At 52.6% G+C, this 25961-nt stretch overlaps 1 protein-coding gene across 1 annotated transcript; it reads left to right on the forward strand.

Moving 5' to 3' along the window:
• The first annotated feature begins 13695 nt into the window (after positions 1-13695).
• On the forward strand, positions 13696-25581 carry SP7 (Sp7 transcription factor). Its single transcript, XM_033221914.1, has 3 exons — positions 13696-14735; positions 15191-15258; positions 22714-25581. The coding sequence occupies exons 2-3, from the start codon at positions 15238-15240 to the stop codon at positions 23986-23988; spliced, it is 1296 nt and encodes a 431-aa protein (XP_033077805.1). The 5' UTR covers positions 13696-14735; positions 15191-15237; the 3' UTR covers positions 23989-25581.
• The last annotated feature ends 380 nt before the right edge of the window (positions 25582-25961 follow it).

Here is a 25961-nt window from a genome sequence, read left to right on the forward strand (position 1 = left end):
CCAGGCGTGGTCTCACATGCCTGTAATCCCAGCCACTCAGGAGGCTGAGGCAGGAGAACTGCTTGAACCCAGGAGGCAGAGTTTGCAGTTAGCAGAATCCCTCCACTGCACTCCAGCCTAGGCGACAGAGAGAGACTCCGTCTCAAAAAAAAAAAAAAAAAAAGAAGAAGAAGAAGAAAAAGAAAACACATTTCACCTTCAAGAAGGATCCTAAAATGGTAATCTCTATCATTTGTTGAATACTGTTTTTTTTTTTTTTAAATGAGTTTCATTAAGAATAGCCATCTTGACTTTTGTCAAATGTCTTCTTAGCATCCATTGAATTGATGATGTGATTTTTCTTTTCTTTTATTTATTTATTTATTTTTTTGGAGACGGAGTCTTGCTCTGTCCCCCAGGCTGGAGTCAATGGTGTGATCTCAGCTCACTACAACCTCTGCCTCCCAGGTTCAAGAGATTCTCCTTGAGAAGAGCAGCTGGGATTACAGGCGCCTGCCACCACGCCCGGCTAATTTTTGTATTTTTAGTAGAGATGGGGTTTTGCCATGTTGGTCGGGCTGGTCTCGAACTCCTGACCTCAGGTGATCCACCCGCCTGAGCCTCCTAAAGTGCTGGGATTACAGGCTTGAGCCACCACGCCTGATTGATTTTTCTTGCTTAACATATTAATGTGTTTTATTTATTTATTTATTTATTTTGAGATAGAGTCTCGGTCTTGTCGCCCAGGCTGGATTGCAGTAGTGGGATCTGGGCTCACTGCAACCTCCGCCTCCTGGGTTCAATAAATTCTGCTGCCTCAGCCTCCTGAGTAGCTGAGATTACAGGCTCTCGCCACCACACCTGGCTAATTTTTGTAGTTTTGGTAGAGACGGGGTTTCACCATGTTGGCCAGGCTTGTCTCGAACTCCTGACCTCAAGTGATCCGCCCGCTTGGGCCTCCCAAAGTGCTGGGATCATAAGCATGAGCCACCGCGCCCGGCCTATTTTTATTTTTTAAGACGGAGTCTTGCTCTGTCACCCAGGCTGGAGTGCAATGGTGCAATCTTGGTTTACTGCAACCTTTGCCTCTTGGGTCTGAGCGATTCTCCTGCCTTACTTAGCCTCTTAAGTAGCTGGGACTACAGGTGTGTGCTAACATGCCCGAATAATTTTTGTATTTTTAGTAGAGACAGGGTTTCACTATGTTGGCCAGGCTGGTCTTGAACTCCCGACCTCAGGTGATCCACCCACCTCAGTCTCCTAAAGTGCTGGGATTACAGCCGTGAGCCACGATGCCTGGCCTAATGTGTTCTTTATTAACTAATTCCTGCGGTAAATCAGAAAGGGACCTAAAAGATCATGGAGACTAGTGGTTCTCAATTAGACATAGCCAAATTACTACTTCTTCCTTTTTTTTTTTTAGAGATGGCCTTCTCGGAGGTTGCAGCGAGCCAAGATTGCGCCATTGCACCCCAGCCTGGGTGATCTGTCTCAAAAAAAACAAAAAAAAGTCGTGTTGTGCAGGCTGGTCTAGAACTCCTGGCCTCAAGCCATCCTCGTAACTCAACCTCCTGAGTAGCTGGAATTACAGGCACATGCCACTACGCCCGGCAAATTCCTTCATTTTTGAATGAGGAAATAGAGGCATTGAGGAGTAAAGTGAGTCATCTATGCCTTCAAATATGGTCCATAGTTTTTTCTTTTCTTTCTTTCTTTTTTTTGTTTTTTGTTTTTGTTTTTTTGAGACGGAGTCTTGCTCTTGTCACCCAGGCTGGAGGCTGGAGTGCAATGTCGCGGTCTCGGCTCACTTCAACCTCTGCCTCCTGAGTTCAAGTGATTGTCCTGCCTCAGGCTCCTGAGTAGCTGGGATTACAGGCACTCGCCACCAAGCCTGGCTAATTATTTTGTATTTTTAGTAGAAACTGGGTTTCAGCATGTTGGCCAGGCTGGTCTCAAACTCCTGACCTCAGGTAATCCACCCACCTTGGCTTCCCACGGTGCTGGGTTACAGGTGGGAGTCATGACGCCTGGCCCCTAGTTTTTTCCTGTATCTCTTTTCCCTAACCACACTACTAAACTCCTAAAGAGCAAGGACTGAGAGTTGTATGCAGCATTTTCTCTGTAGTATTTCACCCAAGAGGCCACTCAATAAATGCCATTGACTACCAAATTGATGAATAGTCTTCTGTATTGGAGCTACAGCAAAAAGTTACAAGCTGAAAAGAAGATAGACAATGATGGTTATACCACATAAAGGACTTCTGGGCAAGGCATGGTGGGTTATGCTTGTAATCCCAGCACTTTGGGAGGCTGAGGTGGGAGGATCGCTTGAGCCCAGGAGTTCAAGACTAGCTGGAGAACATAGGGAGACCCTGTCTCTACAAAAATATAAATAAATAAATAACTTCTGGATAGTTGGAGGCAAACCATTAAACATGTGAGTAAAGATGGCTTGAGGTATTGCCTCCCCAGGTGAGCTTGGGAAAGGAAGATATACCTTCTAATGGGGCTACAAAACTGAAGAAAGAACACAAGGACTTTTGGCCATCCTGATTAGCTTTGGTTCTTATGATTATATAGTCAGTCCCTCATCCCTTCATGGTAACCATGCATCCCAGATTTTCTGGAACTTTCCAGTTTCAAATATTTCCCTAAACCAGTGATATGTTCCAGGAAAGACAAGACTATGTACCTCCATCCTCAGCTTTTCCATAGCTCTGTTCCATATTGTATCCATGCACAAATCTGTGCCCTTTCCAGCAAAAGACAAATGAGGGATGTAAAAATTAGGGTCATCAGGGCCGGGTGGTGGCTCACATCTGTAATCCCAGCACTTTGGGAGGCCAAGGTGGGTGGATAACCTAAGGTCAGGAGTTTGAGACTAGCCTGGCCAACATAGTGAAACCCCATCTCTACTAAAAATACAAAAATTAGCCAGGAGTGGTGGCGCATGCCTGTAGTCCCAGCTACTCGGGAGGCTGAGGCAAGATAATCGCTTGAACCCAGGAGGTGGAGGTTGCAGTGAGCTGAGATCATGCCACTGCACTCCAACCTGGGTGACAGAGCAAGACTCTATCTAGAAAAAGGAAAATTTAGGGTCTTGTACTGGAAATGTGCTCAGATTACTGGCAGAAGATAATATGGTTGAAGAATGGGCTGAGCTGGGGGCACAATCCCTATCCTCTTCTTCTCAATCACCAGGGCTGAGATAGAAGAGATCAGGAGGAGCAGTGTTGGGGGCAGTATGTCACCAGTAAGACCACAAAATCCCTAGGGTTCCTCTCTGTCCCCAGGAGTTACTCTGGTTCTCCTTCCTCCTCCAGGCTCCCAGAGCTCCCTGCAGCTGCACACATTATTCCCCTTTCTTTGTCCTTTGGCTGCCATGAGTGAGCTGACTAGACATCGTATGCATCTTCTCCAAGAATCTGGAAGCAACTAGAAAGTGCTCTGAAGGTAGCACTTGAGAATAAGCCCCCACAGCCTTCCTCTACCCCAGTTCCCAGGATCCTGGAGAGATGGGTTAGGCAGGCCTGAGCATCATCTAGAAGTAGAGTGGGATGGTGGGTGTTGTCTGGCCGGACACATTAGATGTCTCTGTCTCCTCTGTTAATTGAAGTCCTCCTTTTATCCTGTGCCAGTGTTCTTGGATTCCTAAAGTCTCCTTATCTGGCAAGGAAGGCCTAGGGTCCAAGGACACTTTAGAGGGCCAGGTAGAGAGAGAGTGTGATCATCTATGGGTGTGTTAACTTCTTCTAAGACCTGACCTCTGTGGTTCATGTGTCCCCATGAATGCCCATGGTGTGACTGTGACACGTGGTATATGCCTGTGTCAGCCTCTGTGTGTCAGGGCAGGGGCTCCTGTGGTGTGCATATGTGTTGGGAGGGGGTGATGGTGAGAGTCTGGCTCCCTCTCCTCCTCCCCCATCCCTGCTCCCATCTGGCCTTGATCAGCCGGTCCCTGGGGAGGGAGCCGCGGTTTCGGATACAGGAAAATGTTCCAGGAAGTGGCCACTGTGCTGGGCCCTGCTCTGGCTCCCCCAGCGGAAATTGTTCCAGGAGGGAGGGAGGAAGGGAGTGTTGAGATAGGATTAAGGGAGGAGAGGGTTGGCTCTTGGCTCCCCTTTCCACAGGATAAAGCTGGATAAGTTGATAGGAAGCTCAGGTCAGCCAGGAACCTGGATGCTGCCACTGAAATCATTGAATGCAGGAAAATGGGCCAGCAAAAGAGGGTCCCCTTGACTATCTGCTTCTCTTTTTAATGAAGTTTCAGGATTGGGACGAGGGTGGCCCCTGAGGGTCCCTCTTCTGGCCCTGCTATCATGTACACAAGCTGGAGACCAGAGCACCTGGATCTTGTCTGAAAGTGGTGTGGCTTGGTGGGGAGGTAGGGGGCCTACGATTCAGCTCCCTTTTCTCCCAACTGAGGGGGCTTTGAAGCTTGGATCCAGGACTGGGAGGGCTGCCTAATTGGGATAATGGAGGTTAATGGGGCGCCTGGAGGGGGTTGCCACGCTCCTAGATCAAAGGAGCCAGCTCTTCTCAGCCACCACAGCTGGAGAGCACAGCTGGAGGGGGAGGGGGAGGGACTTCGGGCCAGCCAGCAGGGGGTGCTCTGGCCCTGGAAAGCCCTTCCTCTGCGTCTCTGACCTCCTTCTTCGCTTGGAAGGGCTTTTGCCTACAGAGTGCGTTGGGGAGCGGAGGATATGAGAATGGGGGAGCTCTGAGATCCTGATTGCTCTCTGTGTGGGTTGATGGGGAAGAGAAAGGGCACGAGAGACTGGCAGGCTGGGGTCAACGGGATGTTAGCACCGTCGGGACCTCGGGCATTGCAGGATCCGGAGGAAGAAGCTTGGATGCAGCCTCGAGAAAGCTACGACCGAAGACGCAGGACTCCAGTCCTGAGTTCGGGCGGCTGAGAAAGGACTGGGCCGGGCAGCGGGGGGCGCTGGCTGAGCGGAGGCGAAGGGGCATCCGGAGCTCCCCCGCCGCCGCCCCCTCCCCCGGGCTGGCGCTCCCTCTCGGGCTCTAATCGGCGCGGCGGCCGCAGCGGGCAGAGTCAGCGCCGCCAGTCTCCGGGACGCGACTCCCAGCAATTGTGGTCGGGACCGCAGATATGCAGCTGCCTCCTGCCCGGGCGCCTGGCCCGGCCGGCCCCGCCCGCTCCCCGCCCCCCGGCTGCCCGCCCCTCGGCCGCGCGGGGACACTGAGGCACGGGAGGGAGGCGAGATCCCTGGCGGCCCTGAGCCCGGCCTAGGCCGCGAGAGACCTCGCAGCAGCCCCGGAGCTCACGACCTGTTCTGTCCGTCTGAGGGTGCCTATCTCTCCCACAGCTGTGGCTGCGGGCTGAGACCCCCCCATCCTGCCTCAGCTTCAACTGTGCCTCACACGTCCACGTGGGGTGGGGGTGGATGGGGGACGTTGAACAGTGCTTTGAAATCCAGAGAGGGGCGTCCCATTGAGGCTGTGCGGGGAGGAGGTGGTAATGTTGGTAGCTGAGTTCCAAGGACCCTCATTAACTGAGGCAGTGGAAAAAGGAAGGAAGGGAAAGAGTGGGCCTAGGTAGGCTTAGAACTTACAGCCGGTTCCTATGTAGGGAAGGTGATGGAATGTGGGGGGAGGGAGACATGGGTGAAAAGAGGGAAAGGAAATAGTTCAGGAGGGATTGGGGCAGAGGGCAGAGGCGGGGATTCTTCTGGGAAACTGCAGGCCAGGTCCTCAGATACTGCCCTTGCCCTTCACTCTGTTGGCCAGATCCAGCAACTGTCAAGAACTATTCTCAGAACTGAATAGATACACCTCTAAAATGCCTGCACGTCCTGTGTGCAAGCACACACATCAACACATAGATCAAGGGAAGTCATCTGTGACTACTCACCCCTCACATCCGATTGGACACCAAGTCCTCTCCACCTCACATCCTCAATATCACCCCTCCATTGACTTATATTTTTATTTTTATTTTTTTGAGACAGTCTGTCTCTGTCGCCCAGGCTGAAGAGCAGTGGCGCGATCTCTTACTCACTGCAACCTCCACCTCCCAGGCTCAAGCGATTCTAATGTCTCAGCCTCCCAAGTAGCTGGGATTACAGGCATGTGCCAAAAATTGGCACAGCCAATTTTTGTGTTTTTAAGTAGAGAAGGGGTTTCACCATATTGGCCAGGCTGGTCTCAAACTCCTGGGTTCAAGTGATCTGCCCACCTTGGCCTCTCAAAGTGCTGGTGTGAGCCACCGTGCTGGCCCCCTTCATTGACTTCTGCTCATCCTCTCTGCTACTGCAGGCCACACCTTCCCACATCTTGCTTGGACTGCTGCAACAGATTGTTTCCTTGCTTCCAATTTTGCCCTTCTCCCAACTGTGACAATACTGATAGACACCATTTATGGAGAAACTACTAAGTGCCAGACACTGTGCTAAGAACTCTAAATGTATTATTGCTAATCCTTGTAACAACCCTGGGAGGTTACCATATTACATTGTCCCTTTCAACAGGAGAGGAATCTTAGGCCTCAAAGGTTAAATAGCTTACCCAAGCTTGCACCATTGTAAATGCCTGATTTACCCAGAACCGCCTGGCTCTAAGCCCCTATTTCATTCTCCTCTCTGAAGTCACTTGTTTCTCTAATATACAAGTATTCTTCTATGTTGCCTTTGGATCAAGTCTAGGCCCCTTGCATAGCTTATTAGAACTTCTCCATCAGCCTGCACTCTGTGTTGCACTCACATTCAATTTTCAGCATCTCAAAAGTTGTTAATCCCTCATACCTCTGAGCCTTTGCATATACTCTTCCCCCTGCCTACAACACTCTTCCTCTTTTTTTTTTTTTGAGACGGAGTCTTGCTCTGTCGTCCAGGCTGGAGGGTAGTGGCCGGATCTCAGCTCACTGCAAGCTCCACCTCCGGGGTTTACGCCATTCTCCTGTCTCAGCCTTCTGAGTAGCTGGGATTACAGGCGCCCGCCACCTCACCCGCTAGTTTTTTTTTTTTTTTTTTTTTTTTTGAGACGGAGTCTCGCTCTGTCGCCCAGGCTGGAGTGCAGTGGCCGGATCTCAGCTCACTACAAGCTCCGCCTCCCGGGTTTACGCCATTCTCCTGCCTCAGCCTCCCGAGTAGCTGGGACTACAGGCGCCCACCATCTCGCCCGGCTAGTTTTTTGTATTTTTTAGTAGAGATGGGGTTTCACCGTCTTAGCCAGGGTGGTCTCGATCTCCTGACCTTGTGATCCGCCCGTCTCGGCTTCCCAAAGTGCTGGGATTACAGGCTTGAGCCACCGCGCCCGGCCCCGGCTAGTTTTTTGTATTTTTTAGTAGAGATAGGGTTTCACCGGCCGGGCGCGGTGGCTCAAGCCTGTAATCCCAGCACTTTGGGAGCCGAGACGGGTGGATCACGAGGTCAGGAGATCGAGACCATCCTGGCTAACACGGTGAAACCCCTTCTCTACTAAAAATACAAAAACTAGCTGGGCGAGGTGGCGGGCGCCTGTAGTCCCAGCTACTCGGGAGGCTGAGGCAGGAGAATGGCGTAAACCCGGGAGGCGGAGCTTGCAGTGAGCTGAGATCCGGCCACTGCACTCCAGTCCGGGAGACAGAGCCAGACTCCGCCTCAAAAAAAAAAAAAAAAAAAAGAGATAGGGTTTCACCGTGTTCGCCAGGATGGTCTCGACTTCCTGACCTCATGATCCGCCCGTCTTAGCCTCCAAAGTGCTGGGATTACAGGCTTGAATCACCGCGCCCGGCTCTTTTTTTTTTTTTTTTTTTTTTGAGACGGAGTCTTGCTCTGTCGCCCGGGCTGGAGTGCAGTGGCTGGATCTCAGCTCACTGCAAGCTCCGCCTGCCTCGGCCTCCGGAGTAGCTGGGACTACAGGCGCCGGCCACCTCGCCCGGCTAGTTTTTTGTATTTTAAGTAGAGACGGGGTTTCACCGTGTTAGCCAGGATGGTCTCGATCTCCTGACCTCATGATCCGCCCGTCTCAGCCTCCCAAAGTGCTGGGATTACAGGCTTGAGCCACCTCGCCCAGCCACTTTTTTTTTTTTTTTTAAAGACAAGGTCTCATTCTGTCACCCAGGGTATGGTTTTTTGTTTTTGTATTTTTTGTAGAGATGGGGTTTTGTCATGTTGCCCAGGCTGGTCTCGAACTCCTGGACTCATGTGATCCACCCACCTCAGCCTCCCAAAGTGCTGGAACTACAGGCATGAGCCACTGCGCCGGGCCACGCTTCCTTTTTTTACTTGATAACTCTGATTCGTCCTTCAGTTTCTTTACTTAGTCATCCTTTCTTCCAGGAAGCCTTCCTTAATTTCACCCCCCCCCCAACACTGGCTTAGATTTACCCTTTTGTCTCCTATAACATCCAGTGCTTTTTTTTTTATTTTATTTTTATTATTTATTTATTTATGTATTCATTTATTTTTGAGATGGAGTCTCGTTCTGTTGTCTAGGCTGGGGTGCAGTGGCATGATCTCGGCTCACTGCAACCCCCGCCTCCCAGGTTCAAGCAATTTTCTGCCTCAGCCTCCCAAGTAGCTGGGATTACAGGCACCCGCCACCACACCCAGCTAAGTTTTTTTGTATTTTTAGTAGAGATGGGGTTTCACCATCTTGGCCAGGCTAGTCTCGAACTCTTGACCTCATGATCTGCCCACCTCAGCCTCCTACAGTGCTAAGATTACAGGCATGAGCCACTGCGCCCAGCTCCCCAGTATTTATTCTATCGAGATACTTCCTACTCTTCTGTATTAGTTGCTGGTTAGTTTGTGAGGTGAAGGGATGAGTCTGTCTTGCTTGTTATCGCATGCCTAAGTCTAGCCCAGTATGCTTGACACAAAGTAGGTGCTTTCTGAACGTTTGTTGAATGAAAGAATGTTCTTTAGGTTCATTCCACATCTCAAAAATCTGTGCTCCCATGAAGAACACAGCAGGCCAGATAAAGCGGGGAGAGGTGTGTATTTTTAGGATTTTTTTTTTTTTTTTTTTTAGATGGAGTCTCGCTTGTCCCCTAGGCTGGAATGCAGTGGCGCGATCTCGGCTCACTGCAACCTCTGCCTCCTAGGTTCAAGTGATTCTCCTACCTCACCCTTCCAAGTAGCTGGGATTACAGGCACATGCCACCACACCCAGCTAATTTTATTTTGGCCAGGCTGGTCTCCAACTTCTGACCTCAGGTAATCCACCCACCTCGGCCTCCCAAAGTGCTGAGATTACAGGTGTGAGCCACCTCACTCAGTCTGTATTTAGGATTTTGAAGGACCATCCCCTTGAGTTGCTCAGCCTCACTCCTAGGGATGATGTGATCAGAACTCCATCACCCCAAGTTCTAGTTATGAAAGACACTAGTATATTTCATGGATCAGATTCTAGGGTCATTTTTACAAAGGGTCATTTTCTAGAGATGACTAGGTTCTTACTTAATTCAATGTTGTCCCATTTTAGACAGAGGCATCCAGGACAGGTCCCTTGTTTCAGAATCAGACCTCAGTCTTCCCCTTCCTTTCATTTTCCTCTTTGTCCCCTGCCATCCAGTTTCCTTCCTCCTCCTTACATGGTACTTCTGTTTCTGATTCTGATCTGCCTCTCCTAAAGCTGCTGAATTATATCAGGGCTCAATATCAATGAAGGAACCCAAGGTTCAGGGAAGAGGGGAGCCAGAGCCAGTCGCAGAAGTCCTGCCTTGTAGCCCTGGTGCTGGAAGAGGGGATGGGGAGACCTAGCAGAGAGGGAGGGAAGTTGTAGTCTGTCTGTACCTGTAAATTTGTGTACATATTTGTTGGGATGAGGAGCTCCTTTTCCAAGCTGTCCTATACAAAGGTTGCCAGCCTCTTAAAAGCTTTCCTTCTACCCCGTGTCCTCAGCTTTGCCTCCTAAAATTGGATCCTCTTCCCCAAGTACGCTGAGCCTAGTGTCAGAAATGCTGGGTCAAGGCACTCGGCAGTCTCTAAATCCTGAGGCCATGAGTGGATGTTCCTTCAACCCAAGGAGCAAGCTTTCCTGGTCATCAGCCCCATTGCTCTTGGAGGACCCAACAGACTAGTAGCTGATCCTCAGGGTCTCTCATCTGTATGCCCACCATTTGTTTCCTCTTTGTCTCTCCTGTGTCTTTTTGTTTCCCTGTCTCTGGGTGCCTTCTTCTTTCCTGTCCCCTCTATGTTCTCTGTCGCTGGAGTATCCACTGGAGACAAGGGCTGGGCTGGGTGCATGGGCGGGTAGTGGCCAGACCAGGGGCCCGGGACATGAGCGCAACTTTCCAAGCTTCTCTTCCAGGCCCCTGTGGTTGGGGAGCTCCACAGAGGGAGAGATGAGTCAGCGGGGCCGCAGAGCAGCGGGGGCCTGGGTGGGGGTAGGGATGCTGGGGTTCCCCAGGGCCAGGGTGTTTGCTGGGCCATCTGGGTTTCTGAACTCTGGTATGTGTGTGGAGTATTGGATCAACAGTACCTAAAGGTACACTGGAGCTTCTTATACTAGTAGGAGTTGGAGGCAGCAATTTGTGGGACTGGCATTGGCCTCCATATCACCCTTATCCCCAGATCCTTATAGGGAGACGGGTTCCCAAATGCCCTTTAGGAGACCTCAGAGATCTCCAGAGCTGTAAAGTTGTAATGATAGCCCTGGGTGTATGTATGTGACATTTGCCACATGTGTACATGTGTGTGTTGATGGGTGTCTGGGAGTCCATGTAGGGAGTAGTCTAGGTGGTTGTGAGTCTGTACGATGTATATATATATATATACTGGTGTGTGCATTTTTATGATTGGGGGTTAGGGTGTCTTGGGGTAAGCATTATCTGTATATGTATATATCAGTGTCTGTCAATATGGATGCCTGCATAGTACAAATGTGTATGAATTATGTGTCACCTTGTGTGTGTGCAAGTATGCAGATATGAATGTGTCCCTCATCAGGTATGTATTAGTGCATGTGTCAGTCTCTGTTTCAGGGGCTCTGCTCACTATTCTCTGGTGATTCTCCCTAGGGTAGTCAAACCTTCTATAACAGCAACAGTGAAAAGTTGGGAGTCCCTTTGGACGAGGCTCTTAGAGACAGCCCAACCTAGAAGAGTGGTAGAGGGCGATGGTGTGGACGACGGAGGTAGCATCCCTTGGGAATAGAGGGTACAGGTCTCCCACTCTCCCCAGTTTTTTTTTTTTTTTTTTTTTTTTGAGATGGAGTTTTGGTCTTGTTGCCCAGGCTGGAGTGCAATGGCGTGATCTCAGCTCACTGCAATCTCCACTTCCCGGGTTCAAGTGATTCTACTGCCTGAGTCTCCTGAGTAGCTGGGATTACAGGCACCCGTCACCATGCTCAGCTAATTTTTGTATTTTTAGTAGAGACGGAGTTTCACCGTACTGGCCAGGCTGGTGTCAAACTCCTGACCTCAGGTGATCCACCCACCTTGGCCTCCCAAACCGTTGGGATTACCAGCGTGAGCCACCGCACCTGGCCCCACTCTGCCCAGTTTTCCTTCTGTTTTCACCCCACTGATCTTTCCAAAAAGATCCAAAATCATTTGGAGAACTGAGGCAGGTGCCAGATTCAACCCCCTCTAACCTAGAAAGCCCACCCTGATTCTCCTAGGGGAGGGCGGGAAGGGAGTGGTTCCTGTGGTTCAGCCCAGTCCTGGCATTGGGATATCAGAAAGGCATCATCCCACCCCTTCCTTCTGGGGCATCCATCCCTTGGAGCTCAGCGTCTGGGTGGCCGTGGGCGGAGGCTGAGGGGCCCCCAGGGTGGTGGGGGGTGGTGGATAGAAACCAGATGCCTAGGGGGTTTATACTGGAAGGACCAGAGCCGCAGCCTCTACCCGCCCCTGCCACATGGCGCCTCTGCCTGGGCTGCCCCACCCCCTGGGAGGCTGGGCTGAGGGAGGCCTGAGAGGGTGGAGGTAGGTCCTTGGTTAGGACTTCCAATTGCTGCCCCCAGCCCCTCAGGGCCCTGGGAAGGAAACTAGGGAGCTGGACCCAGGAACGCCAGAGCCTCAGCTTGGCTGCAGGTCTATTTTTTAAAAAGACATGGAGAAGTCAGAACCCAGGGGGTCCTGAGGGCAGCAACTGGGGACTTCAGGCAGCCCCGCTACCTATCTTTGGCGCTGATCTCTGGTGGGGAGCAGGCTCTGTGTCCAGAGGGTGTCCTATGTTGACACATCAGGGGCCCTGGCTCACATCCTCCTGGGACTCTGCTCCTCCTTTTTATTTCCCAAGCACTCATAGGATCTGCCCCTTCCCGGGTAGGGTTAGGGATTAAAGCCCACACGGGGAGTGAGAAGGTTACCCTTCCTTCCAACCCCTCTCCCCAGCCCTGTCTGTCCATTCATCTTTCCATCCTCCCTCCTTTTCCCCTTCAGTCTCTTCCTTTCTTCTCTCATCTAATCTGAGTCCCAATCCCCTCCTCACCTGCTATCTCTTCTTTAGAGTCTAGACTTTCTCCTCTGCCTCAGTTTCCTGCCTGATCTAACTGGGCTTGGGCTTTTCTGCTGGTGATACAGAATTTCTCTAAAGCTTCTCTTTCCCAACTTCTGAGTTCGGGGCCCCGGAAATCCATCTGGCACCTCAGTCTCAGACTCCCCCCACAAGGGGGAGACCGCGAGGTCACAGGGACACCCCACCACGGGCACTTCCTCTCAGGCAGACGGGTGGGGTGGCCCGTGTAATCAGCGGACACAATTATGTGCTATTTATACTCCATCCCCGCCCCCCCACCTGCCTGGCAACACAAGACAACCACCCTCCTCCTCCTCCTCCTCTTCCTTCTCCTCCTCCTCCTTCTCTTCCTTCTCCTCCTCCTCCTCTGGACCTGGCTATGCCTCAGGCTGTTTTCCTTGTCCTTCCAAAGCCATTGTCTCCCCATCTTTGTTCCTCTGGGCCTGTTTCTTTACCTTTTTAGTTTCTTTCCTGCTCCGTTTTTGTTGTTGTTGTTTTTGTTTAAAGCCACACATCTGGTCTTCTGTTTTCCTCTTTCCTCTCTCTTTCTTATACCTGGTGATAGCTCTTTTGATTCTCTTGGACTGTTTCATTTGCTCTGTTTCTTCTTTTGCTGCCTTTTCTTTGTCTATCAGCCACCTGGTTCCCAAACGCTTCCCCTAAACCTTGGGTTCCCAGAGTTCCTTGAGGTAAATCAAATCATGGGGCTAGAATCCAGAACTCCTGGGCCCTACCCTGAAATTCGTCCCTGCCTGCTGGCGAAACTGCTGTGCAACCCTCCCTGGACCTCCATCTGCTCCTGCCACCTACCAGCTTTTTCTGTGGAGATCTGGGAGAGCAAAAGGAGCAAGGAAGTGGGCACTCCGAGAAAGTGAGGGGATGGTGTTGCGGAGTGAGGAGAGTGGAAATGATGGGGCTTTATTCCCCTGACAGGCAGAGCTGGGAGGGGGAGAGGTGTGTGTTAAGGAATAACCTGCAAAACAACCCCAGCAGGCTAAGCCCCCCTGTGGGAGAGCTGCCGGTTCTACCACTTAGCTGCCCAGTCCTCTCTCTCCCATAAACACCTCAGGGCCCAGGGCCCAGGTTTCAGGTAATAGACTTTTTGGGTTTCTCTTCTTAAGACCTTCCTTCTCTTATTTTCTATTTTGATGGGAAGTCAAAGTTGGGAAGTCCTTATTAAGTTCTAACTTCAGTTCTTTCTGTGGAAGAGGGAATTGATGTATGGCAATGAGAAAGGGAACCAGGAGTTCCCAGGAAAGTCAGATCACTCAGGAGAACTGTCCACCAAAGGATGGAGATTAAACCCATGGCCTCTAAGAGATGGTAACTTGGTTACCCAGGGATGGTAACTGACAAGGAATGATGGAGGTTAGGGTATTTCTTTTTGGGGGAAATAATCCAAAGGGGCTAGGTGTCGGCATGAATGAGTTGACCCAATGACCTTCTACCGCCACCCTCACTCCTGCCTGTCTTAAATTTTCTCTTCATCAACAAGATCCAGGTTCTGCCCCAGGAAGTGAGGTAGGCCTAGGTATGACCTCCAAACAGTGAAACTGAGGCACTGGAAGACTGAGGGACCCCCAAGCCAATACCAAGCCTTTCCCAACTCTTCAACCCTTCCTCCAGGCCTTGCTCTGGAACCTACCTCAGTGACACTAAAAGTTTAGGCAGGAGAAACCTCCACCTCAGAACCTTCCATCCCTCTTCACACAACATACACAAACACACACACATGCACACACACACGGGCACGTACACACACAGGGGCACGTACACACTGCTGTCCTGATCTAGAGGCAGGTGGGTGACTGGGGAAGCAAGCCTCTGCATGGTCAGCTGGGGCGGGTGTGGTACGTGTGCCTCTAGTGTGTCACTGTGTGCATTTGTGTGTGTCCGTCTGTGTTCATTCATGATAGTGGCTGTACCCATGTGAGTGGTACTGTGTGTACGTGTGCATGCATCACCCCTGTGTTCGGCCATGAGTGTGTATGTCAGTGCGTTCCAGTCTCTGTGTGTGAGTGTCGTCCCCAACCCCCCATCCCCCCCCTGGATCTCTAATTAGTGGTTTGGGGTTTGTTCCTTTTCCCTCCTGTTCCTTTCCTCAGCAGCGGCGGGCAGCAGCAGCCTAGGCAGCAGCAGTAGCAGAAGCAGCAGCCGCCGAGCAGCAGCAAGGACTCTGGAGTCAGAGTAGAACTGTAGGACCGGAGCCTGAGTGGGAACAGGAGTGGAGCTGGCCTGGGAGACAGCGGATCCCTTCCAGCACCCTCAGGCCTCCCGTTTCCTGCACTCTCCCTGCCAGACCTCCAGAGAGGAGAGACTCGGGACAGCCAGCCCCAGGTTCCCCAGGTACATGACACTGGGGAGCTCTGGGAGGGGTGCCCACAGATGCCTATGGGACTGCTGCCATGTGTAGGACACCGGGGTCCACCATCCCTTTAACCTCTCCCCCCAGCAGCCCCCGCGAGGAAGCCCTGACAACTTGCCCGTGTTGCTCTCCCCTCTTCCTGCTTCCCACCCCTTCCATGGGCGCCCCTTTTTCTCCTCTCCCTCCCTGATCCCTTCTTTGGGGAGCTCAGCAAATGGAGCAGGAAATTTGGACCCTCTGCCTCCCTCTCTCACCCTCCTCATTGGATCCGGAGCCTTCTCCACTGGGAAAGCTGTAATTAGAGGGTGGATCCCTACAGACAGAGAGCAGCCCCCCACCCCCCACCCCCCACCCCGGTCCCTTCTAACTTTAGATCTCTTCTCTCCCATTCTCCCATTCTCCCTCCCTCTCCCTTCTCTCTCTCTCCTCGGCTCAGCTCTCTCCATCTGCCTGGCTCCTTGGGACCCGTTCCCCAGCCTCAGGATGGCGTCCTCCCTGCTTGAGGTAACTGTCCCCTCTTCTCCCCAGGAAACCAGCCACAACCTTAATGGTCCTAGTCCTTGCCCACCCACCTCCTCCAACTCACATAGATAGTAGCTCTGGTGCTTGTCAATTCCAGGGGTCCTTCTGATGTGGAGAGAGGAGTGGGGTCCAAGAAAGGGGAAGCAGAGGGCAGAAGAAAAGGGAGGGAAGAATAGGGCCAGGGTTCAGAGGGCAGTGAAAAGAGGGTGAGAGGGGATTAGGTCAGAAGACGGCATGGACCCCTACCTAAGGTCAGCTAAGCACACTGACTGTGAGGAGTGGAAAAGGGATGGAGAAAGGAGGGGGAGGGGGAGGGGGAGGGGGACGAGGGGTAGTGAGGAGAGAGAGGTAGGAAATACATAAGCTGGCAGCAGAGATAGAAGGCAGAGAGGACTGGCTGAGTGGGCACAGAGCAGCAACTGGGTATAGCTCTTTAGGGGTCCTGTCTCCTGGGACTCGTAGCCCAGGCAGGATCTTGCCTGGTTGTGTGGGGAGGGGGCTGGGCCTGTGAGCTGGTGTGTGGAGGAGAGGAGGCAGGCTATGAGAGAAAGGAGGAGGCCAGCCTGTGCGTGTGTGGGGGCTGACCAGGGGAACTGAGCCCAGGCCTGAGAGGGAACCAAGGAGGAGGGACGGGGTCTGAGGCCGCTTGCCCGGCTCACAAATATTTAGCTTTCAGCCAAAGACAAACTCAGCTCTATTTTGGGAGTGGGAGGCTCCAGGGCGGACTGGGCCACTTCCCCTCCGGGCTGGGACCCCAGCATCCCTTGCCTCTGGCGCTGGGGACAAAGGGAATTGGGGTACTATCGGGGTCAGGGTTTGGCGTCTTGAGAAATTTCTGACTCTACCATGGCTTCTAGGAGACTCAAGGCACAGAGTTGGGAAGGGAGGGCTCACAGCCACTCAGGGCCAGACTCCTCCCTGCTTCTGGGTCTTTGACACTGTTCCTCTGTCACCATCTCTGTCCTGCTTTCTAGGTCTCTCTGCAGAAATTGAGGGCCAGAGGGCCCTCCCCGAAAGTCAGCCCCCTGCAGTAGCCTTGACTCTGCCCTATTCTTGGGTCCCACATCTCACTTCCCAGTGCCCTAGCTCAGACCCAGGGGTGCGGGGCCAAACAGGAAGCCGACTCACTCAACCTGTGGGAGAGGTGTGTGTATGAGAGATGGGGCAGGAGTCTTTTACCACCTGTGTTCATTGGCCTTAGTGTAATCGTTAGGGTGCAGTCGAGTGTGCTGCGGGCTCTGAGAGAGAGAGAGAGCATGTATGTGTGTGTGTGTAAGTGGGGCCATCTGAGTGCTGTGAGTCCAAGTGATAAATGGTGTGTGCACAAGGCTGAGAGACAGTGAGTTTGTGGCTGAGTTTGGGGGAATAGCATGCAAGCCAACCAGATGGACACCATGTCCCTTGTCACACTCTGTATCCAGCCAGGGGTCTACCCGCAGATGCAATGGGTGCAGACTGTTGTCCTGCCGCCTCCCCAACAGACTCTATTTTGAGCCATTGTTGAAACACTGTGGTCTTGAGGAATAAGATGCATGGAAATCCTGGGTCCACCCAGGGCAGGGACAGTGTCAGTGGGCGTGGGCATCATGCCAGTGTTGCCAACGTGGCGCTGGTGCCTTGGGAGGGACTGGCCCAGAGGCCTGCTGGAAAGACATGGGATTGGGATAGTGCATGGTGAAAGGAGAGTGTCCTGGAAGCTAGGCTTTCATGTCCCCTCATTCCTGTGAGCTAGAGATGCCTGCAACACAAAGGCACACCAGTCCCTCCTATCCCTCGACCACCTGCACCTAGTTTTTGGGTACCAGGGCCCTTAACTTCCTCCCCACCTCCCCAGGAACCCCTCTGCCTGGTATGGGTGGGCTCTCTGGCAGTGGGAAGAACGTGGGGTTCAGAGAGGGAAGCAGCTGCTGCTTGATGAGGGGCTCACCTCGGCCAAGTGAGATGCAGGGAACAGGGAAGGGGAAGAAATGGTTGGGGGCCTAGGTGGGAAAGGAGAATTGGGAAGCTGGGAGAACGAAGAAACTCGGGAGAAGGCTGAGAAAGTTGAGAACTGGAAAATGGGAACCTAAGGCCAGTCAGCCCTGAGATGTCTAGTGAGCATTTCCACTGGGAGGACAGGCTGGGTACAGCACCATGAGCTCCCTGGGAGGAGGGGTCCCCCTCCCCTGCTCCACATCTGGGTGGGAGAGTTGGGACAGCTCCTAGCTTGTTCTTTTTCCAAACACTCCCACTTCAATACTTTAATTCTGTTTGTTTTGTTTTAAGGGTGGTGGGGTGGAGGTCGGGAGGGAACAACTTGAAGGTGGGACTGCTGGGCCCTGGAAAGGGAACACATTTGATCAGGTATGGGAACACATACTTAAAACTCTTAACCAGGACTCTTTCCCTGAGTTCTCAGGAGAGAACAATCAGCAGGAGAAGGAAACTGAGGCTGTGGTGAAACTTAGCCACGTGCTCAGCCCGTAGCCCCCCGATCACTGGGGTCTGGTTCCTTGCTCCCCCTTCCCTGCCTTCAAGGGCCCTCTGGGCCTCCACTCCCCAGGGCTGGGGTCTCCTGTTGGCCTGGGGCTGGCTGCCTTCTTTCACCGCTCCTTCCCTCCCCACAGCTGGGTGGGGTCCCTGGGCTTGGCTGAGGCCCCTGTGGCCGCAGTGTGAGGGCTGGGTGGGGGACGGCGTCGGCGTTTTTAAAAATAAACCGACCGCAGGGAAACCATCGGAGCCGGGCTGGGCAGAGGGAGAGGGGGCGGTCAGGGGGGAGAAGAAGGGAGGAGTGGCCTGGTCTGGGGGTTTTCTGGGGCCCAGCACCATGGTGGTTTTCTCTTAGGTAGGAAGGCTGCCTTCTTCCTTCTCCTCCCCTTTTCTTTTTTCCGCACCTTTCTTTTCGTCTCTGTTTTTCTTTGCTTTTCTAGCCCAGTCTCTTTTCCATCATCTCTCCTTCTTAGTTTGTGTCTTTTTACCTTTCTGCTCTTTTAGGTCCCTGCCTATTTCTGCCTCTTTTTGTTGTTGTTGTTGTTGTTTTTGAGACAGGGTCTTGCTGTGTTGTCCAGGCTGGAGTGCAGTGGAGCAATCATAGCTCACTGCAGCCTCTAACTACTGAGCTCAAGTGATCTTCCCATCTCAGCCTCCTGACGAGCTGGGACTACAGGCATGCACCACCAAGCCCAGCTAATTTTAAAATCTGTTATACAGATGGGGTCTCACTATGTTGCCCAGGCTGGTCTCAAACTCCTGGCCTCAAGTAACCCTCCTCCACTTGACCTCCCAAAGTGCTGGAATTGTAGCTATTTCTGCCATTCAATGCCAGTTTTTCCTCTCAGGTCCTCCTTTCCCCATTGTTATGGGTCTTTTACCTCAATCACTCACCCTACGCAGGTTCTTTGTGCCCCATGTCTCTGGGTATCTGCATCTCTCCTTTGAACTCCATGTTTCTACCTCTTCTTTCTGCTAGGATTTGAGTCCTCCCCATCAGCTGCCTTGCCATAGCTCACCCACTGCTTGGAAGATCAGGGGTTCCTGGGAAACCCTGACTAGGAGGAACCGTGAGTGCTCACTGTGGTTAGACTGGAGAAAGCTTTTGGTGGCTCAGTTTGGGAGTCAACGGGACTTTAGAGAGAGGTAACTAGGCAGGAGGAGCAGCAGGTTTGCACTTGGGGAGCAGTGCAGGAGTGGGGACTGCACATACGCCTCATGGCAACCCTAGGGCCCCAGGCCCACCTCTCAGATTGGCATCATACACATACTACATGCTAAGAGCTACCAGGCAGGTGTGAGAACTCTGAATTCTTGAGTTATTTTCTCAGCTTTACTGGGAAAGGATCAGGCATATCAGTTTGTGAAGAACCCAATCCTCAAAACATGTTCTTTTAGCCCTTTCATACTCATATAACTGTATAGGGGTAGATGTTGAGGGCATCTTTTTTGGTGGGATTCCCAGCAATGAATGAATGTCTATGCCAGCCAGCAATGCTGTAGGGCATTTCCTCCATGGATGCCTCCCCCATGGAGAGGTACCATGATTTCCTGAGAGGCGGAGATCTTGAGAGTGGTTTGGCATGGTAGCAGCAGCATGGTGGGCATTAAGAAGATACCTTTGCGGCCGGGCGCGGTGGCTCAAGCCTGTAATCCCAGCACTTTGGGAGGTCGAGACGGGCGGATCACGAGGTCAGGAGATCGAGACCATCCTGGCTAACACGGTGAAACCCCGTCTCTACTAAAAAATACAAAAACTAGCCGGGTGAGGTGGCGGGCGCCTGTAGTCCCAGCTACTCGGGAGGCTGAGGCAGGAGAATGGCGTAAACCCGGGAGGCGGAGCTTGCAGTGAGCTGAGATCCGGCCACTGCACTCCAGTCCGGGCGACAGAGCGAGACTCCGCCTCAAAAAAAAAAAAAAAGAAGATACCTTTGCATTTCTTTTTTTTCTTTTTTCTTTTTTGACATGGAGTCTCGCTCTATAGCTCAGGTTGGAATGCAGTGGCGCCATCTCGGCTCACTGCAACCTCCTTCTCCCAGCAATTCTCTGCCTCAGCCTCCTGAGTAGCTGGGATTACAGGCGCCCGCCACCACACCCAGCTGATTTTTTTTGTATTTTTAGTAGAGATGGGGTTTCACCATCTTGGCCAGGATAATTTTGAACTCCTGACCTCGTGATCCACCCACCTCGGCTTCCCAAAGTGCTGGGATTACAGGCATGAGCCACCGCACCTGGCCAGAAGATACCCTTGCATTTCTAAAAGACTCCCATACACTACATCCGTGTCTTCCTTCATTCACAGTACTAGAAGGACTACATGTTAGGGGACACTGAGGCATGAAGCAGTGTGGCTGTGGGCCAGTGTGTTAGTCACCCCATTCCTTGCCTTGGAAGGGAATGATGACTTTGGGCTCTTCCTGCCCTCTCAAAGGGGTACCAGCGGCCGGGCGCGGTGGCTCAAGCCTGTAATCCCAGCACTTTGGGAGGCCGAGACGGGCGGATCACGAGGTCAGGAGATCGAGACCATCCTGGCTAACACTGTGAAACCCCGTCTCTACTAAAAAATACAAAAAACTAGCCGGGTGAGGTGGCCGGCGCCTGTAGTCCCAGCTACTCGGGAGGCTGAGGCAGGAGAATGGCGTGAACCCGGGAGGCGGAGCTTGCAGTGAGCTGAGATCTGGCCGCTGCACTCCAGCCTGGGCGACAGAGCGAGACTCCGTCTCAAAAAAAAAAAAAAAAAAAAAAAAAGGGGTACCAGCTGGCACCACAAAGCAGGAGGTGCTCACTGCCTGCTTGAAAGGCATTCTTGTCTCAGCCACAGTTCGGGCTTGGCGGCAGCCCTGTTCCCTCTCAATGTCCCAGTGTCTCCACCATCACTTCCTCTTGCTCCCCAACCGAGTCCCTGCCAAGAGATTCCTTACCAGGGACATGAGGATTGGACCTCAGGGAGACCAGACCACTGCCTTAGTCAGGAGCTGAAGCAGCGACAGGAAATGGAATATGGGGTATGGGATGAAGCTGGGAAAATCTGGCATGGGAACAAATATAGTCCCCTAATACTTTGACCTTCTTCCTACACTGCTCTTCGAGCCTCATCTTTCCTCTCCAAGGCCCTGACCATGGCCTTGGTCTGCTCCAAACCTACTTCCAAGAGTCAGGATCCCCAATTCTCACTTCACCTAGCTGCTGTCTCTATCCTCAGTTCTTCTCACAGCCATTTTTTTTTTTTTTTTTTTGAGACGGAGTCTCGCTCGGTTGCCTGGGCTGGAGTGCAGTGGCCGGATCTCAGCTCACTGCAAGCTCCGCCTCCCGGGTTTATGCCATTCTCCTGCCTCAGCCTCCCGAGTAGCTGGGACTACAGGCGCCCGCCACCTCGCCCGGCTAGTTTTTTGTACTTTTTAGTAGAGACAGGGCTTCACCATGTTAGCCAGGATGGTCTCGATCTCCTGACCTCGTGATCCACCCGTCTCGGCCTCCCAAAGTGCTGGGATTACAGGCTTGAGCCACCGCGCCCGGCCGTCTCACAGCCATTTTAAAAGAGCCCCTGGCATATGCCTGTAGTCCTAACTACTCTGGAGGCTAAGGGTGGGAGGATCGCTTGAGCCCAGAAAGAAGTTTGAGGCTATAGTGAGCTGTGATGGCGCCTTGGGAGACACAGTGGGACCCTGTCTCTAAAAATATTTTTTTGGCTGGGCGTGGCCACTCACGCCTGTAATCCCAACACTTTGGGAGGCTGAGGTCAGGAGTTTTGGATCACTTGAGGTCAGGCATTCAAGACCAGCCTGGCCAACATGGTGAAACCCCGTCTCTACTAAAAAATACAAAATAGCTCAATGTGGTGGCATGCAGCTGTAATCCCAGCTATGCGGGAGGCTGAGGCAGGAGAATTGCTTGAACCTGGGAGGTAAAGGTTGCAGTGAGCCGAGATTGGGCCACTGCACTCCAGCCTGTGTGACAGAACAAGACTGTCTCAAAAAATAATTTTTTTTTTTTTTTAATGAAAAGAAAGGCCGGGCGCGGTGGCTCAAGCCTGTAATCCCAGCACTTTGGGAGGCCGAGACGGGCGGATCACGAGGTCAGGAGATCGAGACCATCCTGGCTAACACGGTGAAACCCCGTCTCTACTAAAAATACAAAAACTAGCCGAGCGAGGTGGCGGGCGCCTGTAGTCCCAGCTACTCAGGAGGCTGAGGCAGGAGAATGGCGTAAACCCAGGAGGTGGAGCTTGCAGTGAGCTGAGATCTGGCCACTGCACTCCAGTCCGGGCGACAGAGCGAGACTCCGCCTCAAAAAAAAAAAAAAAAAAAAAAAAAAAAAAAATGAAAAGAAAAGGCTGGGCACAGTGGCTCATGCCTATCATCCCAGCACTTTGGGAGTCCGAGGTGGGTGGATCACCTGAGGTCAGGAGTTTGAGACCAGTCTGGTCAACGTGGCAAAACCCCGTTTCTACTAAAAATACAAAAAAAATTAGCCAGGTGTGGTGGCAGGCGCCTGTAATCCCAACTACTTGGGAGGCTGAGGCAGGGGAATCTCTTGAACCCGGGAGGCGGAGGTTGCAGTGAGCTGAGGTCACACCATTGCATTCCAACCTGGGCGACAACAGCGAGACTCCATCTCAAAAAAAAAAAAAAAAAACAGAAACAAAATGAAAAAGAACCTCCTGTTCCTTGGAGGCCCCTAGTACACCCCTAGCAACTCCAGAATGAGCTCTGCTTCCTGCCTCCCAGGCTGGGATACTGAGCTGCAGTCTTGGGCCTCTGCTCTTCTTCCCACGACTCCATGTGAGTCTGCCCTGAGGTCCAGTTCTCACCGGCCAACCTCTTTTACCTGTAATTCTTCACCCTCTTCAACTCTTCCCTGACCCCTCTGTTCTGCTGTGGATGTCTCTAGGTCACAGACCTAAAGTGTTGCCCTTCATTCTGCACCTCTCCTCCCCTCTGCCTAAGCAGTGTGTCCCTCTTTCCACAGGAGGAAGTTCACTATGGCTCCAGTCCCCTGGCCATGCTGACGGCAGCGTGCAGCAAATTTGGTGGCTCCAGCCCTCTGCGGGACTCAACAACACTGGGCAAAGCAGGCACAAAGAAGCCGTACTCTGTGGGCAGTGACCTTTCAGCCTCCAAAACCATGGGGGATGCTTATCCAGCCCCCTTTTCAAGCACTAATGGGCTCCTCTCACCTGCAGGCAGTCCTCCAGCACCCACCTCAGGCTATGCCAATGACTACCCTCCCTTTTCCCACTCATTCCCTGGGCCCACGGGCACCCAGGAGCCTGGGCTACTAGTGCCCAAGGGGCACGGCTCTTCTGACTGTCTGCCCAGTGTCTACACCTCTCTGGACATGACACATCCCTATGGCTCCTGGTACAAGGCAGGCATCCATGCAGGCATTTCACCAGGCCCAGGCAATGCTCCTACTCCATGGTGGGACGTGCACCCTGGAGGCAACTGGCTAGGTGGTGGACAGGGCCAGGGTGATGGGCTGCAAGGAACACTGCCCACAGGTCCAGCTCAGCCTCCACTGAACCCCCAGCTGCCCACCTACCCATCCGACTTTGCTCCTATTAATCCAGCCCCCTACCCAGCTCCCCACCTCTTGCAACCAGGGCCCCAGCATGTCTTGCCCCAAGATGTCTATAAACCCAAGGCAGTGGGAAATAGTGGGCAGCTGGAAGGGAGTGGTGGAGCCAAACCCCCACGAGGTGCAAGCACCGGGGGCAGTGGTGGATATGGGGGCAGTGGGGCAGGTCGCTCCTCCTGCGACTGCCCTAATTGCCAGGAGCTAGAGCGGCTGGGAGCAGCAGCGGCTGGGCTGCGGAAGAAGCCCATCCACAGCTGTCACATCCCTGGCTGCGGCAAGGTGTATGGCAAGGCTTCGCACCTGAAGGCCCACTTGCGCTGGCACACAGGCGAGAGGCCTTTCGTCTGCAACTGGCTCTTCTGTGGCAAGAGGTTCACTCGTTCGGATGAGCTGGAGCGTCACGTGCGCACTCACACCCGGGAAAAGAAGTTCACCTGCCTGCTCTGCTCCAAGCGCTTTACCCGAAGTGACCACCTGAGCAAACACCAGCGCACCCATGGAGAACCAGGCCCAGGTCCCCCTCCCAGTGGCCCCAAGGAGCTGGGGGAGGTCCGCAGCACGGGGGAAGAGGAGGCCAGTCAGACGCCCCGACCTTCCGCCTCGCCAGCAACCCCAGAGAAAGCCCCTGGAGGCAGCCCTGAGCAGAGCAACCTGCTGGAGATCTGAGCCGGGTGGAAGGTCTCCCACCCCAGGGCTGCCCTGCCAGTCTCTCTTGGCTCGCTAGACCACTGCTTGCCAATCACTCTCTTTGCCCCATGCATGCCATCCTTCAGGGCTCTCTCCCTCTTTCTCCCTCCTGGTCATTCTGGGCTTGGGTATCTCCTTGCATGCCTCCTCAGCTCACCTCCCTTCACCATGAGACTGGCTTTCTGCAAACTCTCATCTCAGGCCCTCCACTTGTGCCTGATTTCCGCACTCCCGCTTCCTAGACTCTGGCCCTGCCACACCGACACACTTTCTTTCCGTTTGGGCTCCCAACACGATTTCTCCATCTCACTCCTTGAAATGTACCCTTTCTACTTCTCAAGCTTATTTACTGCTGTCCCTCAGCCTCTAGGCTTCAGTCTTCCCAACTTCTTACATCATTGCTTTCCATTCTCCAGAACTTTTCCTTTTTACAAACACAATGATAATGATAATTTATTGCCCCCTGGTGGCCTCTTCATCAGGGACCATGGTTAGGGGGATTGGGGTTAGTGACCTGGCCAGAGGCAGGGTGCTAAGAGGGGGGCAGACCAGCGGGGATCTGATCCCAAAGATGGGGTGACCCCAGGGTCAGGGAGGCTGCCCCCAGGCCTGTATATTTAATCCCTATGTACCAGGAGTAATGAATAGTAATAATAATTCTATTTATGTAAGTTATGATGACAGGTCAGGTAGAGTGAGCTGGGGAGGGAAGTGGATCCATTTCTACTAAGGAAATTCTAGTCAAATGCATCTCTGTATAGACAAAATGTTAGTGGAGAAGATCTTGGCAATAGATTGTCTATCATCAGGATCTCAGTTGATGGGGTTTCTCTTATAATGAAGTGTCTACAAATTGGGTTAGCTAGGTCTCTGCTAAAGAGTTGATGGGGTATCTCTTGATTAGGGGGATCCCTAACATCCCCAGCCCCAGCCAGAAGCTGTGAAACCTCAAGTCCTATGGAGGGGAGAAGTACTGGAATGTACCCCAGCTCCCTTGACCCCAGAGCAGGTTCTTCCACTGCCCCTCCCCTTAGACACCATGACCCCATCAGGTTAATCCCCTGTTGCCATGGTTATGGAGAGCTTGCAGCTGCCATCTTAGATGTGCTCTTTGGGGAAGCCCATCTAACAGGAGGACATTGGTTTGGAGGTGCACCTCCTGAAGAATCAGTGGGGAAGGCTTTCTCTGGGTTCAGATTCAAATAAATCAAGTATTTTTTGAGTGCCTACTCTGTGCAAGGTACTGTGCTAGACGTGGTGCCTAGAAGCCCTGAGAAAGAACAACTTACAGAGCTAGGAAGACAGAGGCCCCCAAGCTGATCTGGGGGTGCATCCACACACCCCTACCCTGGGACTTCGGATGCTCCCATCTCCACCTCCAGTGACTTTTAAAGCCGCTTCGTGCCTTTCCTGTAACTTTGGATCCTCCTTTTCTGTCCCCTGCTGTCTCAAGGCCCCAAGTTAAAGGGTTAAAGCCGCTGGAGCTTGGGGAGAGAACATTGTGGAATGGAAGGGATCATGCCCTTTGTGGAGTCTTTTTTTTAATTTAATAAATAAAAGTTGAATTTGAAATTTTGTCCTGGTGAGAAAAGGAGAAGAGGAAGGGCGAATCGAGGGCCAATGAGTTTTTTTCCTTAGCAAATTGGAGACTACTCATGGGTGAATATTCTATCGTGCACGTTTGCTTATTATGCTCGCGGCGAAATAGTTTATCGGCCGGGTGCGGTGGTTCACGCCTGTAATCCTAGCACTTCGGGAGGCTGAGAAGGGCGGATCACCTGAGGTCAGGAGTTCGAGACCGTCCTGGCTAACATGGTGAAACCCCGTCTCTACTAAAAACACAAAAATCAGCCGGGCGTGGTGGCAGGTGCCTGTAATCCCAGCTGCTTGGGAGGCTGAGGCAGGAGAATCGCTGGAACCTGGGAGGCGGAGGTTGCAGTGAGCTGATATCC

This window comes from Trachypithecus francoisi, unplaced genomic scaffold, assembly GCF_009764315.1.
Source record: "Trachypithecus francoisi isolate TF-2019V2 unplaced genomic scaffold, Tfra_2.0 Lachesis_group11, whole genome shotgun sequence".
Lineage (NCBI taxonomy): Eukaryota > Metazoa > Chordata > Mammalia > Primates > Cercopithecidae > Trachypithecus > Trachypithecus francoisi.

Coding starts and splice junctions, on each gene's coding strand:
- SP7 (XM_033221914.1), top strand. CDS start 15,238: ATGGCGTCCTCCCTGCTTGAG. Junction 15,259..22,713: donor TGGCGTCCTCCCTGCTTGAG/GTAACTGTCCCC, acceptor CTCTTTCCACAG/GAGGAAGTTCACTATGGCTC.